Source organism: Poecilia mexicana, unplaced genomic scaffold (genome assembly GCF_051168715.1).
Source record: "Poecilia mexicana isolate PSO_F unplaced genomic scaffold, ASM5116871v1 scaffold_6, whole genome shotgun sequence".
Taxonomy (NCBI): Eukaryota; Metazoa; Chordata; class Actinopteri; order Cyprinodontiformes; family Poeciliidae; genus Poecilia; species Poecilia mexicana.
The window spans coordinates 26,742,946-26,757,160 of record NW_028263375.1 but is presented as its reverse complement, the minus strand read 5'-3'; the positions used below and the strand labels follow the sequence as shown (position 1 = coordinate 26,757,160).

General features: G+C 37.0%; 2 protein-coding genes across 6 annotated transcripts; one reads left to right on the top strand and one right to left on the bottom strand.

Moving 5' to 3' along the window:
• Positions 1-1,349: 1,349 nt before the first annotated feature.
• Positions 1,350-4,244, bottom strand: LOC148158729 (mannose-binding protein C-like). 3 transcript variants are annotated; one of them, XM_088006506.1, is made up of 7 exons: positions 4,155-4,244; positions 3,665-3,834; positions 3,446-3,508; positions 3,255-3,290; positions 3,044-3,085; positions 2,706-2,771; positions 1,350-2,108 (listed from the first exon to the last, which is right to left on the bottom strand). In XM_088006506.1, the coding sequence occupies exons 2-7, from the start codon at positions 3,810-3,812 to the stop codon at positions 1,726-1,728; spliced, it is 738 nt and encodes a 245-aa protein (XP_087862632.1). In that variant the 5' UTR covers positions 3,813-3,834; positions 4,155-4,244; the 3' UTR covers positions 1,350-1,725. The 3 variants fall into 3 exon arrangements, with proteins under 3 accessions (XP_087862632.1, XP_087862633.1, XP_087862634.1); XM_088006507.1 differs by having other exon boundaries at positions 3,446-3,511; positions 3,677-3,834; XM_088006508.1 differs by lacking the exons at positions 3,665-3,834; positions 4,155-4,244 and adding an exon at positions 3,639-3,657.
• A 71-nt stretch (positions 4,245-4,315) lies between these two features.
• On the top strand, positions 4,316-13,684 carry LOC106934293 (uncharacterized). Of its 3 annotated transcripts, XM_088006505.1 has the most exons (7): positions 4,316-4,373; positions 5,487-5,521; positions 6,037-6,409; positions 8,591-8,720; positions 10,977-12,128; positions 12,750-12,920; positions 13,348-13,684. In XM_088006505.1, the coding sequence occupies exons 5-7, from the start codon at positions 11,759-11,761 to the stop codon at positions 13,626-13,628; spliced, it is 822 nt and encodes a 273-aa protein (XP_087862631.1). In that variant the 5' UTR covers positions 4,316-4,373; positions 5,487-5,521; positions 6,037-6,409; positions 8,591-8,720; positions 10,977-11,758; the 3' UTR covers positions 13,629-13,684. The 3 variants fall into 3 exon arrangements, with proteins under 3 accessions (XP_087862631.1, XP_087862629.1, XP_014869586.2); XM_088006503.1 differs by lacking the exon at positions 4,316-4,373 and having other exon boundaries at positions 4,402-5,521; XM_015014100.2 differs by lacking the exons at positions 4,316-4,373; positions 5,487-5,521; positions 6,037-6,409; positions 8,591-8,720 and having other exon boundaries at positions 9,261-12,128.
• Positions 13,685-14,215: the final 531 nt, after the last annotated feature.

Genomic DNA, 14,215 nt, shown 5'->3' with positions numbered 1-14,215 from the left:
CAGGCTTGATATTTATTCCTCGACTATTAATAAGCCTCTCATGAACACAGCGGTGGTTGAGCAGCTAATTTAAACTCCTGCTCTGCTCGTCAGTCGATCTTTGAGTCGCCTTTTTTTTTTTTTTTTTTTTTTTGTTGATGGAACCGAAACGCACTGAATTGCGCAACACCTTGTTCAAACAATAATTACTGAGATTATTAATTTTAACACGTCTCGTTGATATTTTTTAAATAATTATTATTCTTTTTAATGAAGTGAATATTTTTGATAAGCCCGTCAGAAGAGGAAGTGCTGGTCTCAGCGGCCTGGTGGCGTTCAGATTGTCATCTGCCGAGATCGACTCAAAACCTTCCGCGATCGACGTATTGGGCACCCCTGTGCTAAGGCAATCTGGCCCTGCTGATTTCACCACTGAGCCTCCCAAAGGAGAATAATAACATTTTATAGATAAAAAAAATAAAATCATTGACCTCACTAAATTAGCATTCCTCATCTTCTTCTTTGAAAACAGTTTTTGTCTTGTTATTGGCCCTAATATTATGAAATCACTGTCCCAGCACTATAGCTTTTATTACTAAGAGTACATTTCAGACAGCAGTGTTTTATTGCTTCTCAGATTTGATTATAAAACAAGGTGTTGCTTAATCTCAAATATGATAAACAATATGGAAAACTTTTGCAGTGCCATTGTCTTTTCAGAGAGGCTAGCTGTTGACGCAGCAAAATTGTCTACCAATTTCTGAATGAGGTTACGAATGTTGATCTGTAAGAAGCAGTCTGTGGATCCATAGTAAATGTACTTTGGTCAGAATGAGAAGAAAGGATTTAGGGTTAAGTCCTATCACTGTCAGGATCCTGGGTTGTGAGGTTGTTTTGTAGTTTGATTTCATTCCAGTTTAATTATTTTGTGTCACTTTCTTATTTTGTTTAGATCTGTCCTGTCCCTGTTTTCCTTTAGTTCAGTTCTTCTTAGTGTTTCTACTTCTGTTTATTTCTTACAGTTTATTTTTGTTGCCTCAAGTTTTATTAGGTTTCCAGCTACTCTTTGGTGTTAGATTTATTTCCTGTTCCCCTGTGTGTCCTCCCTCGCCCCCTGTGCCACTTCCTCTCTCGTCAGGCTGCATCCTGCTCCATTCACTCACACCTGCAGTCAGGCAGCTCATCAAAACAGGTCTGTTGTTTAGCATGTAACCTCCCCAGTACTCTCATCCTCCTCTCTGCCTCCCAGACAAATGATATCATTTTTCATTCACTCAGGGTTGTTTTTTCTAAGTTTAAGGCTACATCTCAAACATAACTGGACTAGTTATGATAAGGTAAACTAGATTGAAAGGACAGAAATTAGACCATTTAATCTGTCAGTCAAATCTTTACTAATGATAAAGAATGAAACTTAATAAAAGTGTATACCGTATGTTTCACATTGAGTTCCACTAATGACTATTAATATACTATTAAAAAATTCATTTAAAAAATCAATTCATACTTAACTTTATTAAGTATAAACACGTAAATATATTCTGTCATATGTACAGGATCTGTGAAATAGTTATTAGACTGAGTGTGGATAAACTCCATCAGGACGAGCAGAACAGGACTGAGTGATGAAAGCAGTCTGAATGCACTAATCTGGATTAAGTTGCAAAAAGGCTGAAGCACCGCATTACAAAGGTTAGCTAAAGTCATATCTAGATTACTCAGGCAGCTGCCTGGTGGATGATCTTTCTACAGCTGACAGATGATGTCAGCGTCCAGAGAACAGTCTGGTGTCACTCTCCAGGTGCCGTCTTCAGCCGCCATGCTGCAGCCGCTGTCCTGAATGCTCTGATCCGGCTGTCTTTCTCCCCATTTAGTAAAGGTCAGAGGTCGATTTTTCATGTCGGACTGGAAGTTCCCTTCTGCTTTTCTCATGTTGATGTTGATCCAGGCTCTTTTCTCATGTTGACCCATCAGCTGAAGCAGCATGTGGTTCTCCTCCTCACTCTGGGGCAGAGCCAGCTCCAAACCTCGTTGGTCGCAGAAATCTGCAGCCTTCTGGAAAGATCCTCTCTCCTTGTTGGACACAAAGTATTTCTGACCCACCTTCCTCACAAAGTCAAAGGTCATAGCTGGAAAAACGTGCAGAAAATTTGAGAAGAGGTTATCTTTTTTTTTTTTTAGAGTCCTAGTTGACGTTGTTTCAACTAACACGATAACGACAGAAACGTAAGTGAATTTTAAAATTGCTAAATTCCCAGAGGGTTAGAGTCCCTAAAAGGGGTGCTGGTTTTAATGTTTTTATCTTTTTTAATCTATTTTTTTTTTTCAAAATCTCTTTCCCACTGTTTGTTCAATGTCACATGCTGTTTTTATTTTAATTATGTAAAGCACTTTGAAATGCCTTTCTGCTGAAATGTGCTATACAAATAAAATTTGATTGATTGATTGATTGATTGATTGATTGATTGATTGATTGATTGATTGATTGATTGATTGATTGATTGATTTTGGACAACGTGAAATAATCGTGTGGCTGTCCTCCAAGTCACTGCTTTTAGTCCTCTATTAACTTTGCTGCATAATGATATTTAGATGTTTGTCATACATGGAAAGAAAATGTGTAAAACTCCAAATCAGACGTGGAGAAAACATTAGATCCTCAGTAACTCTAAAACAGCTTTTGCTGGTCTAATTCTTGGCTGATCAGAATTGAATAGAAAACCCACCAAGGTCCAGCTTAGCGGTGATCTTCATCTGTTCCTCAATATCCCGTCTGAAAGAACCAAAGATTTCTGGACAAAACAGAACAAGTTTGGTTATCAAAGTTCATTTGGCTGCAGCTCAGAAATATTTCCCACTAGTTTTCTCTACATTAATATGATATTCCAATAATAACTTGCATTGCATAACAGTAAAAAATGTCAGTCTTGGATTTTAAATTGGTGACTTGGTCTGTTAAAAGATGAGAAACTTTTTACTGCTCTACTGTCGTGTTGAAGTTTCAGTGAATGTAATATTATCATAACTTCATTTATTCAAGTCAGTTTCAGTAAACAGTCATCACCTCGTCCACACACGCCAACGGGTCCAGGTCGTCCAGTTGCTCCTACATATGCAGGATTCCCGGAATCCAAAAAAAAACATGAAGAAATCTTCATTGGTCATAAAAAAAATTGCCCACAGTATATCTCATTGCTGTTCTCATTCTCTAGATTTTTTTTGCTCTATTTTTTAGCTCTTCAGAAAAACTTTTTCTTTGCTTTGTGAGCTGATACCCATTGCTCCAGGTGGTCCAGGAAGTCCAGTTTCTCCTGAATCCAAAAAGAGATGAAGCAATCTTCACTGGACATGAACAAAAATTAAGAATTTGGCTACAGTATTTTTCATTGCTCTTCTCTTTCTACATATTTTTTGTTCTATTTTTAGCTCTTCAGAAAAACTTTTATTTTGCTTTGTGAGCTGATACCTCGTGGTCCAGCTGGTCCAAAATACCCAGTTTCTCCCTTTTCTCCCTTACTTCCAGGAAACCCTGAATCCAAAAAGAGATGAAGAAATCTTTATTGATCATGAAAGAAATGAAGAATTTGGCTACAGTATTTTTTATTACTCTTCTCATTCTACAGACTTTTCTTGTTCTATTTTTAGCTCTTCAGAAAAACCTTTTCTTTGCTTTGTGAGCTGATACCTGGTGCTCCAGGTGCTCCAGGTGCTCCAGGTTTTCCAGGTGGTCCAGGAAATCCTCTGTCACCTTTCTGACCAGGGGGACCCGGCAGCTGACTGAGGCTCATGGGAACCATCAGACAGAAAACACAGATGAGAAAACAAAACCTCATCTTCTCAGTTTAGTGTTGGATTCTGTAAAAAATGAGTTAAATTTGATACTTAGTTTGAAAGATAATTTTCTCAACAAAAAAGATGCTGTATTTTCTGTCTTTTGTCAGTTCAGACACACATTTAAACATTTAATCCTGTTAAAACAGAGATTTACAGTCATTGTGTTACGTCTTTCCAAGGCGAACATTAAAAATGCTCAAGGGTTGAAGTCACCAGTAAATGAGATTGTGAATCTCCTTTTTCCTTTTTTGAAGTACAAGTATTGTAGTTTTTAACATGCAAGGCTAATTTTAAAAAGAAACTGTACAATGATAAAAAATTAATAATAAAAAAAAACTCACCGTCAGAATGTGATCGTCCAGAACGTGCTGCTGCTTTGCTGTTCAAAAACCTTCTGATGTGGATGAAGATTGAGGAACATGAGATCCAGCCCAGAGGAAAAGATACTTAGTCAAGAATGATAAACAACATACAAAAGATAAGCAGAGAATTCCTGTGGTCTGACAAAATATCATTCCATGGCAAACCAGCAGCACATTCTGGATGATCACATTTTCACAGTGAGTTGTTGTTAGTTTTCTGTCATTGTACAGTTTTTGGTTGACATTATTTATGCAGAAGTTCCTGGATTTCCTGGAATCCCAGGTAACAGCTCGTTAGGTAGACACATTCGAGTCAGAGAAACACTAATAATTTGGAGAAGGATGGGAGAAAGAACTAGAAGACCTCCTCTGTTTGTGTAAATTTACCTGCCAAGTAAAGATTTCTTCATGTTTTTTGTACTGGGTTCCCTGGACCTCCTGGACCCGTCACCATGTGTGGTCGAGGTGATGGATATGTGCTGGAACAAATACTAATCTGTCAAAACTACCAATTCACCCAGCCTGTTTACTTCCAGGAGGGAACACAGGAAATTACATGAGGAAAATCATGCAGAGTAAATGTGTAGAGAGCTGAGGCCACGATGAAGAAAGGTTTTTGTTATCAGGTGACAGTAGTGCTGATCACAACCTCTACGATTATCAGATCTAAAGTATATCCAGGTAAATTGAAGATAAATATAGAAAAGCACATGAAAATGAAAAAAACCCAACAACATCTGGTTAACCTCTATATAACAGAACAGCAGCATGGCAATGTTAAGTTTAAATATAACATTATAACATGTGATGCTCCCCACAGTATGGAGGGAAACAACACACAGAGGTACTTATGGATATTTACAACATCAGGAATTTCATTGCTAATATCAACATTTGTTCCTGTGTCCTTCACTAAATATTCAAAAGAACAAGGTGTGATTTGGGTTTTTTATTTAATGCAATAAAGTCAAACCGGTTTTCAATCTAAAAAGTTGAATCTGAGATCAAACCTACGAAGTAAAATAGAAAAAAAAGAACTGTGAGCCGCTCCTGATCAAGGCTTCAGAAATCTGTTTTATTTGGAGATTTTGTTAAATTTGTTATGAACATAAAGTAATTCACCTTCTGACATGAACAACCAATTTTTTTATTTTAATGATAAAAAAAAGTAGAGAAGTAAACTAACTTTAGATGTGAAAGTTCACTGTAGAAACTTTCTGCTTGTTTTCTATGTGATAACATTCTTTACTAATCATCTTTTTCTCTGGGTGGATATCAAATGTATGACTCCAAAATCTTGATCCACATGAGTTTCAAACAGAAAAGCAGCAGATCGCATTTTGACAGTAAGTTTTTTTTATTTATTTAGATCTTTTTATCATGTTTATTTTACCTTTTAGTCATTAGAAATCCCAAACAGAATCTCATTTGCTACAATATTTTTCTTACTTTTTGGCCTCTGTCTTGTGAACATGTGACAGAAAATAATTTACTGCAAACTTCTAGTTTAATTGTGTGATTGTATTATTGCTAGATGAATTGATCAAATATCAATGATGTTTGATTGAAAAACAGAAAAACAGAATAGGAAAAATTAACAAAAGATTTTTTCAGAGAATACGACAAATCTTCTTCTTGAAGATTTGTTTTCTGTGTTTTCTGCGTGATGGTCCCCCTGATGGTAAAGGTGTCAGAGGACCACCTGGACCACCTGGTAACACACATAAAGGAAAGCTTTTTGACGACTTAAAGATGAAACAAAAACAATTTGGAGAAGAACAGGAGAAAGAAAATACTGTAACCACACTCTTCTTCTCAAACAACCTGACCAATAAAATGTATTCATGTTTTTCGTACTAAGGCACCACTGGAAACCATGGACAACGCGGAGCACCTGGACCACCTGGACCTGTTGTGTGTAGACAATGTGATGGCTGTTTGCTGAAACTGACTTGAATAAATAAAGTTATGGTGACATTTCATTCACTGATTCTTCAACACAACAGTAGAACAGAACCAAAACACTATATTATAAACATCCAAAACTCTGGCATTTTTCACTGCCATGTGAATTATTAGAGAAATTATACAGTGAATAACTAGTGAAAAATATTTCTGAGCTGCAGCCAAATGAACTTTGGTCACGAAACTTGTTCTGTTTTATCCAGAGATCTCTGATTCTTTCAGACGGGATGTTGAAGGACTGATGAAGATCACCGCTAAGCTGGACTTTGGTGGGTTTTCTATTCAAGTTTGATCAGCCAATAAGTCAACCAGCAAAAGATTTACTAGGGTTTCCGAGGATCTAATGTTTTCCTGCATGTCTGATTTTGATTTTACACATAATGTAGGATCTATTGAAAATGTGAGTTTACACATTTTCCATCCATGTATAACATCTAAATATCTACATGCAGCAAAGTTAATAGAAGATCAAAAGCAGTGATTTAGAGGACAGTGCCATGATTATTTCAAGTGCTCACAAGACAAGTGACATTGATTTTCTGTGCTGTTCTAGAATTATAATTTGCCTGTTCTTTTCACAATGGCAGTTCAGTCCATGTTGGCCACGCTCCCACATATTGAAATAATATTTACACCAGCCTTGTTTGGCTCTACACTTTTCTCTCTTAAGTGGGGGACAGTTGCTTAAAGTGCAGGCGGTTTCCTGTAAGCTTCATAGTGTTGCATACGACACAGAGAAATGTAACATGGGGTAACATCTACGAAATCAACACAGTCCACGACTCCAGGAAGCAATAGTTTCTCAACAGCTGAGAGCTCAGGCCTGGTTGTTACCTGGGATGCACCGATCCTCTTTTTTCACTTCCAATACCAAGACAGACATCTGAGTTTTAGCATTGGCCGATACTGGCCCGATACAGAAAAAACTGTGCTGAACTGACTTTAAAAAAGTCTGTTTTTAAACTCTGCACCATTACAGCACACTTAAATACACCAATAGCTTCAGAAATTTTGTTTAAATGTAAAAAAAACAACAAAACTTTTAGTTGTTCAGTCAGTACAATTAGGAGTAGAACAACCAATGTAAAATAAATAATAAACAAACTGAAACTGGCAAAAATAATCGGTTGACTACACTGATCAAACGTAAAAAACTAAACAAATATACGGCAACAAATATTCTTTAAAATAGTGCAGAAAGTGGAATTAGATATTCTAAATTTTAACTAAATAATAAACTTATACAGTGGTTTGGTAAAACCATTTACACACTATGGAGAAAACAGAACTAAAGATCAATCTCAACTAAGCCCAAAACAATCCAGCTGAACCTGAAATCCCTTCCTTTCTGACAAGCACACAGATTTTAACCCCCCTGCTTCCCCAACACTTTTCCTCAGACAGGAAGAGGCAAAAAAACAGAAACTTAACAACGGAATAAATTCTGAAAATCACATTCCCATACTCCTTACTATATTAAGTTTATTGAACAAAGTAGATTAATTAAATTGCTAAAATACGTAACACATAACACCAGTAAATGAAGCGACTGTAAACAAATTTACTGACTAACATAGATGTTAGCCAGGGAAGCTTAAAGCACATTTCTGCTTTTTCTCATGAAATTTGAGACGGTTTAAACTTTGAGTCAGTTCCCCCTTCAGTCCCTTACTACTTAAGGTCTTTCAGAGAACAACATGATGCATTGCTTACATTTGTAGGAATGCTTGCGACATGTTTATCCGCTCACAGTTAATTCCTGTTTCGGCATGAAGAGATGGGGAAACGTTAAACTCACTACAACATTTTGGCATATTTCCAACAAAAGAACCAAACAGTCGACAGAAATAAAACACAGGGATGTTGATGAAAAGAAAACATCTTTCAGAAAGTTAATTTTCTATGGTGGGGATAAATATTTTAAAATGTGTTTTTGACACCAAAACGTTTTAGATACTTGTTAATGTTATTTGTTATCCATTTATAAAAGTCACATGCTGACAAAAAAATGAAGGTATTTCATACAAAATAGGAATGCAGTAGAAATAGACAAATAGCCACGAAATCCACTTTGTTTTCTTTTTTTTTAATCAATGAAATAACCATCTTAAAGCTATATCCAGCAGCATATTCAGCATATCGCGCTTCTACTTCTGATACAGCAAGTTCTTTTATGCTGATTTCTGTGTTAAGTAAGTTTTATTATTCATTATTTTTAAAGAGAAACTGTATATTGTTGCTAAGACATAAAGCAGCTTCAGAGTTTTAAACAAGAGTACATGTGGGCTCTTGGTAAGATCGCAACCAGGTCCGTTAGCGCGTGGCTCGCTTTATTCTCGATAATGTCAAATGAGATTTGGGTTTTTAGTTGTAAGAAAATAACACAGAAACATGAAACGTACACACCGATGCACGTTTGAAGTCTGAGCAGTGTTTTATCTACATTTCAGTTCTGCAAGTCCGACAAGATGAGGCTCCCCGTCTTATTTGGAATCGTTTTGTTGGTGACAGACATCGGCCATTGTCAGTATCCATGTGTTCACCCTCCGTATTGCAGCAGAGGGCTGATGGGACCTCCAGGTGAGTGACAAAACTTTCCTTGTAAAGGACCATGTCTGTAAAATATGTCAGAAAATACAGAACGGTAACGCAATAAAAACATCGGGATAAAGTTCGTTTTGGTCTGTGGACTGCAAAGACGGCACCGAGCGACTGCACCTAAACGCCCCACAACGTCTGACGCAGTGACGTTGGTTCCAAAGCTCTACTGGCCAATAGTAGACATAGAAGGCAGCTCTCCTCATTAACATAACGATGCAGCAGAAATACAGCAAACGGAAAAACAGCGAACAGAAATACAGCGAGCAGAAAAGGGTAAAGCAAAAAAAGGCAAAGCAAAAAAAGGGAAAAGGCTACTTCTAATGCACTGCTAAGGCTAATGCTAAGACTAATGATAAAGCTAATGATAGCACTAATTAGCAACTGCTAATTAGCACTTAGCTAAGGCTAATTCTAAGGTTAATGCTAATGCACTGCCTTGCTTCCTATACATTGTTATCATAAGTAGCACTTCAAAAGAGCAGAAGTCTTATGTTTTTTGAACAATAACAATATTTGTTGTTAATCAGTTGCTAAGAGATCAACACGTTTTCTGGTAGCAAAGTGCCACAAAGTAAACATCTGACTTTTACTTTTGTAAAATTTACCAACTAAATTTCTTGTGTCTAAACAGATAAACGGTATTTCAAAAGAGCTTATGTTTTATAAACAATAATTAATTTGGTGTTGAGATGAGTGCTTTTTTCTGGTGTTGAACTGCTCCATAGTGTAAATCAGACTTTTGCTTTTGTATTGAATGTCTGTTTTATAATATATTTACCACCATGGATGGTAAAAAAAAAAAAGAAAAACTTTCACTTTTCAGAAAACATAACTGCACAATTCTTGTTGAGTAGTACTTATTGTAAGTTAAGTAGTATTTCAAAAGAGCAGAAGAAATCTTTTGTTTTATGAAGAACAATTAGCATTTTGGCTAATTTAAGCTTATACACTAATTTTAAGATAGTGAATGGAGTAAGTCCATGTTACTCAACATGCTTGTGACTCTCCACATGCTATTGAGGACATTGTATCTTACTTTAGCACTGATGCTAATTTTTAGCATCAGAATGCTGGGTTCAACGGGCACACTTTGGCAGGCCCCGATTAAATTTCTTAAGAAATTTCTAGTTTTTTTCTTTTATTTCTTATTATGTCAGATATATATTTCTTCTATTTATATATTTCTTTTATTTCTTATTATGTTGGATATATATTTCTTCTATTTATATATTTCTTTTATTTCTTATTATGTTGGATATATATTTATTATTTTATTTATATATTCATTATTTTATTTATATGTCGGATATATGTTTATTCTTTTATTTGTATATTTATTATTTTGTTTATTATGTCTGTTTTGGTCCTCCATAGCCCGGTGCTGACAAATGGGAATCCAACAAGATGCAGAATCAAAATCTGAATCAATAAAATTTAAATTATTCCCAACCCTACTACCAGGGATTATTTTATTAACTGATTTCTCCTTTAGTCTTGTTGTCTTGTTAGTTACATGGATGTGGAAACATGATATATCTGTATTGTCAAAACTGATCTAAAATCTTTTACTTATCTCTTGGTGCAGTTATAACCAGGCTTGTCCTGAATTTTATAGACCATTTTATTTACCTTAATTAGCATGAATGGTTAGACAAAGAATGTTCCCAAGATACAAATTCAAGCATTTAAATTAAAAAAAGACAGTTGATGCTCAAAAAAGCTTTTACTACGTTGTCATGTATGGTCTACGAAGTCACACGTTCACTTCGCTGAGTAACATTTTCCTGACACATTTATAATTGTTAGAAACAAATCAATAGCATTAGTGCTACCTTCTTTTTTTTACTGAGACATTTATAAATGTAATTACTGGAAAATATTTAAACAAAAGACTTTGTCCTTTCCACATCAGGCAGTTTCTGAAAATGTTTAATATTGATCAGTCAAGAGGCAAAAGACGAACCAACAATCGCATGGGGACGTTGACGGTGTCACAATAGTTTATGCATAATTACTGTTGTGATGAAAATTTTAAATGTTGTAAAAGGAACTGCTGTCAAATGAGTTAAAGAAAAACAGAGATCACAATTCCAAGTGCTTACAGCTGATATATTTCATTAATCTTCAGGGATATGAAACTGTTAGTGGTGAAACACGTTAGCTAGATATCTTAGCTAGTAAAATGAGCTGTTAGTATGCCATTTTGAAATTTACCTTCTTCATTGTAAATTACAGCTTCAACATGGGCCAATGAAGCAGACCCCCAAAAAGCATGCCAGTTGTTCAAAGAAAACCTGGATGAATAAAGAAGAGCTGATGAACAGGTTTCTCTGAAAGCCCAGGCCGTTCTCACAGTCGACATGTCTGATGCAGAAGAACAATGGGACAGTGTGATCACTGGGCATCTCCATTTAAGTGCAGGCTGAGAAAACATTGTAATCGTTTTTCTGGTGATGACCTGAATTGAATTGTTGCTGTTTCAACGGTTGATTTCTTGTTCTTTAACATCCATATATTTATTACACTCCGTAGTTAGCGCAGTAGCTATGCTTTATGCTGCTTTACCCTTTTGATTGTTCTGTTCAGGCATTTCGTCCCTCTGCCCCAACGGGGATGCTGCGGTGGCTGAAGACATGCTATGTCCATGGCCATGCAGAAAACTGGCTTCATTTTCAATTTAGGTTTGTCTTTATGACTGACTGAGTGTGCCATCCGGGTTTACATGTGAAAACTTTTTTAACTGCATTTGGCTTTTCAATTTCCTAAACCGAAGGGACAGAACTTTGAGTATTTTGCCACTTTTCCACTGGCTCTCCTGGACCCGGTTTCGCTGCCGTTTTTTCCAGCCAGGTTCTTGATTTTTCGGTCCCTGCTCTGAGAAGGGTCTGTAAGGCCGAATGGGGGGTTGCAAGCTTTGCACCTCTTCACTGATTGGTCATGGGCGTGGTCAGATCCAAGCATAAAGAGAAGAAAAACGGCCTTTTCTCAAACTCGTAGCAAGAAGAGAAAGAGTAGCAATGGAGTCGTCCCAACCTACGTGTAATCCGTGCAGCAATGAGGTGCAGACTTTTCTGTCAATTATTGAGGACTGCAATATTCAACACCAGCTAGATGAAGCGACTGGAAACGAAAGTGTTTTTGTTGAGGTAGCGGAAAGGATGACCGGCGCTGGATATCACAGAACATCCCAACAGTGCTGGGAAAAGGTGGAAAAGCTAAAAACCGACTACAAAAACATGAAAGACGACAACGGGCAGAGCGGGTCCAACAAAAACCGGAGGCAGCGGTTCGACCTAATGGACGATATTCCTGGCCAAAGCCCTGCAAGTTGTGGAGAGGAGGAAAACGTGGACAGCGACACCTCGCTGCTGGAGGACATCTGCAATGGTAAGGTTTTATTCATCTCTGCTTCCATATAAAGGTTGAGTAGTAACTAGTTACATTTTCCCAATTACATGTACTTTAGTAGCTTGTTTGAGAACAATTAATTACGTTTAGGAGTATTTTTACTACTATGTACTGTTTACTTTTACTAGAGTATTTTTATTATGAAGTGTCTCTACTCTTACTTGAGTAAAATTTCTGGATTTTCTACCCACTGAATGAAAAACAAATGTTAAAGTTTCATCAGTTTTTTACTGAAAGAATCTGATTTGGAAATATTTTTTAGCCTGATTTTGTTATTTTTTGTTATGTATTACCACATTTTGGTCCTTAGAATACCAAAATGTCCACTTAACAAGGTCCATCTGATGTTGTCATTTTTAAATATCAAATGACTGATCATTTCATCAGTTACTCAGTACTTGAGTAGACTTTTTACCAAATACCTTTTTACTCTAACTTGAGTAATTTCTTGTATTTTAACTCATATAATTTCAGTAACTGTAAACTGAAGTCAATCAAAGCTGGATTAACACGGTAAAATAACAGGTTGTTGAGCTTGAACTGATCTCTGCATCCTTAAATGGGAGTGAATTGTGTTTAACTGGTTTGCTTTCTGCACAGGATCTCTCCCCTGTGGTGCAGAGACTGAAACCGATGCGGAGGATTTCCCATCATTTCTTTCGGATCCCAGTTCTTCCAGCACCTCTACTTCCTCAGATGCTCCTCCCAGTGCTGGCTGGACACCGCTGCCGTCCAGCCAGCGCCGCCGCTCCAGCCAGCGCCGCCGCTCCGGTGAGCACGGTTCATCTGTCTGCTTTGATGGAAGACATTATTAGACATCCTTATCACCACAAACCATTGGTTTTGCATTTCATTATCCTGTGGGTAATGTGATTTTAAAAACAGACAAACACAGATATCAGCTCTTTAAACTGTTATGAGCTGTGGCTTCCGTTTGGAAAGTTGTGCTGTCAAAAAATAACTGCATTTTTGATGTTATCTAAGAAAATAAAAACATATTCACCTTTCTATCCATTAATTTTAACTTTCAGTTTCAACCAAAGTAGTTTAGAAATCAACATTTCTAGCCCCATTCCACTGTCAATCACTGTTAGCATTTTATTATGTCTAGTAGTGATTAACTACTCATATTCAGATATATAGTTGTTTTTAAATCACTGTAACTGTGCTTTAATACTTATTAAATCTCTTTCCCCAGGGAAGAGACGAAGAAGGGGGGGCGTGTCAGACGTGAATGAGGAAGTGGAGAACCGGCAGCAGCGTGAGCGGCACCACAGCTCATGGATGGAAATCCTCCGGGAAGAAGCGGCCATCCGAAGAGAGGAAGCGGCCACTAATCGCCAGATGGTTGCCCTCCGTAGAGAGGAGCTGAGACAGGCGTCCCATTTCTACACGGCCTGCCTCGGCCTGCTGGGGGACATGGTTGCAATCCTAAGGGAGCGACAAGTCGGACAGCATTCAACTGTAAATGTTGATTAATGATGCCAAGGAAAATGCCGACATTTAAAAGTGAAGAATAAATACTGTGCTTTAAATCTGTGCTGTCTGTTCTTGCACAATTTAAACTTTTCCTGGGGGATTGAAAGTACTCAAACCAAAATTGTTTGTATTGGATGTTTTTCTTTATATCAAACGACTTTAAAACCAGTGATATTCTCATTGACACTTCACATTAATTTCCACTGACTGCATCCAAATGTGAGCATTACTTAGCAAACCAAACCTTGAAATAACTCAGCTTAAAGTAATAAGAAGAGCTATTTAAAACAACCCAACATGCAACTTAGATCACGGTAATGTATCCGCTGGTTTGGTTTTCCTCAATATGAGAGTTGAAAAGGGTGTCAAGCTTCCAACTGGATTCTGTTTTAACCTTTGTTCTATGACGATTGAGAGCTTAGACCTGTAAGGTTAACTGTTGCAAAGTTAGCTTAACAAAAGCAAACCTGCAAACATGTCGTTTCTTGAACGACCGTATTTACATAGTTGGTAGGTCTTATTGCTCATTCCTGCAATGCCATTGGATGGGAAATGTGCAAATAGGTCAGGTCATCAACTTGTATAGC

Bases quoted from the DNA above. Each gene is read 5' to 3' on its own strand.
- LOC148158729 (XM_088006506.1), bottom strand. From the start codon at position 3,812: ATGAGGTTTTGTTTTCTCATCTGTGTTTTCTGTCTGATGGTTCCCATG. The intron at 3,509-3,664 runs GTATCAGCTCAC...TTTTGGATTCAG, and splicing joins TGGAGCACCTGGAGCACCAG to GGTTTCCTGGAAGTAAGGGA. The intron at 3,086-3,254 runs GTATCAGCTCAC...CTGCATATGTAG, and splicing joins TGGACCACCTGGAGCAATGG to GAGCAACTGGACGACCTGGA.
- LOC106934293 (XM_088006505.1), top strand. From the start codon at position 11,759: ATGGAGTCGTCCCAACCTACGTGTAATCCGTGCAGCAATGAGGTGCAG. The intron at 12,129-12,749 runs GTAAGGTTTTAT...CTTTCTGCACAG, and splicing joins GCTGGAGGACATCTGCAATG to GATCTCTCCCCTGTGGTGCA. The intron at 12,921-13,347 runs GTGAGCACGGTT...CTCTTTCCCCAG, and splicing joins CAGCCAGCGCCGCCGCTCCG to GGAAGAGACGAAGAAGGGGG.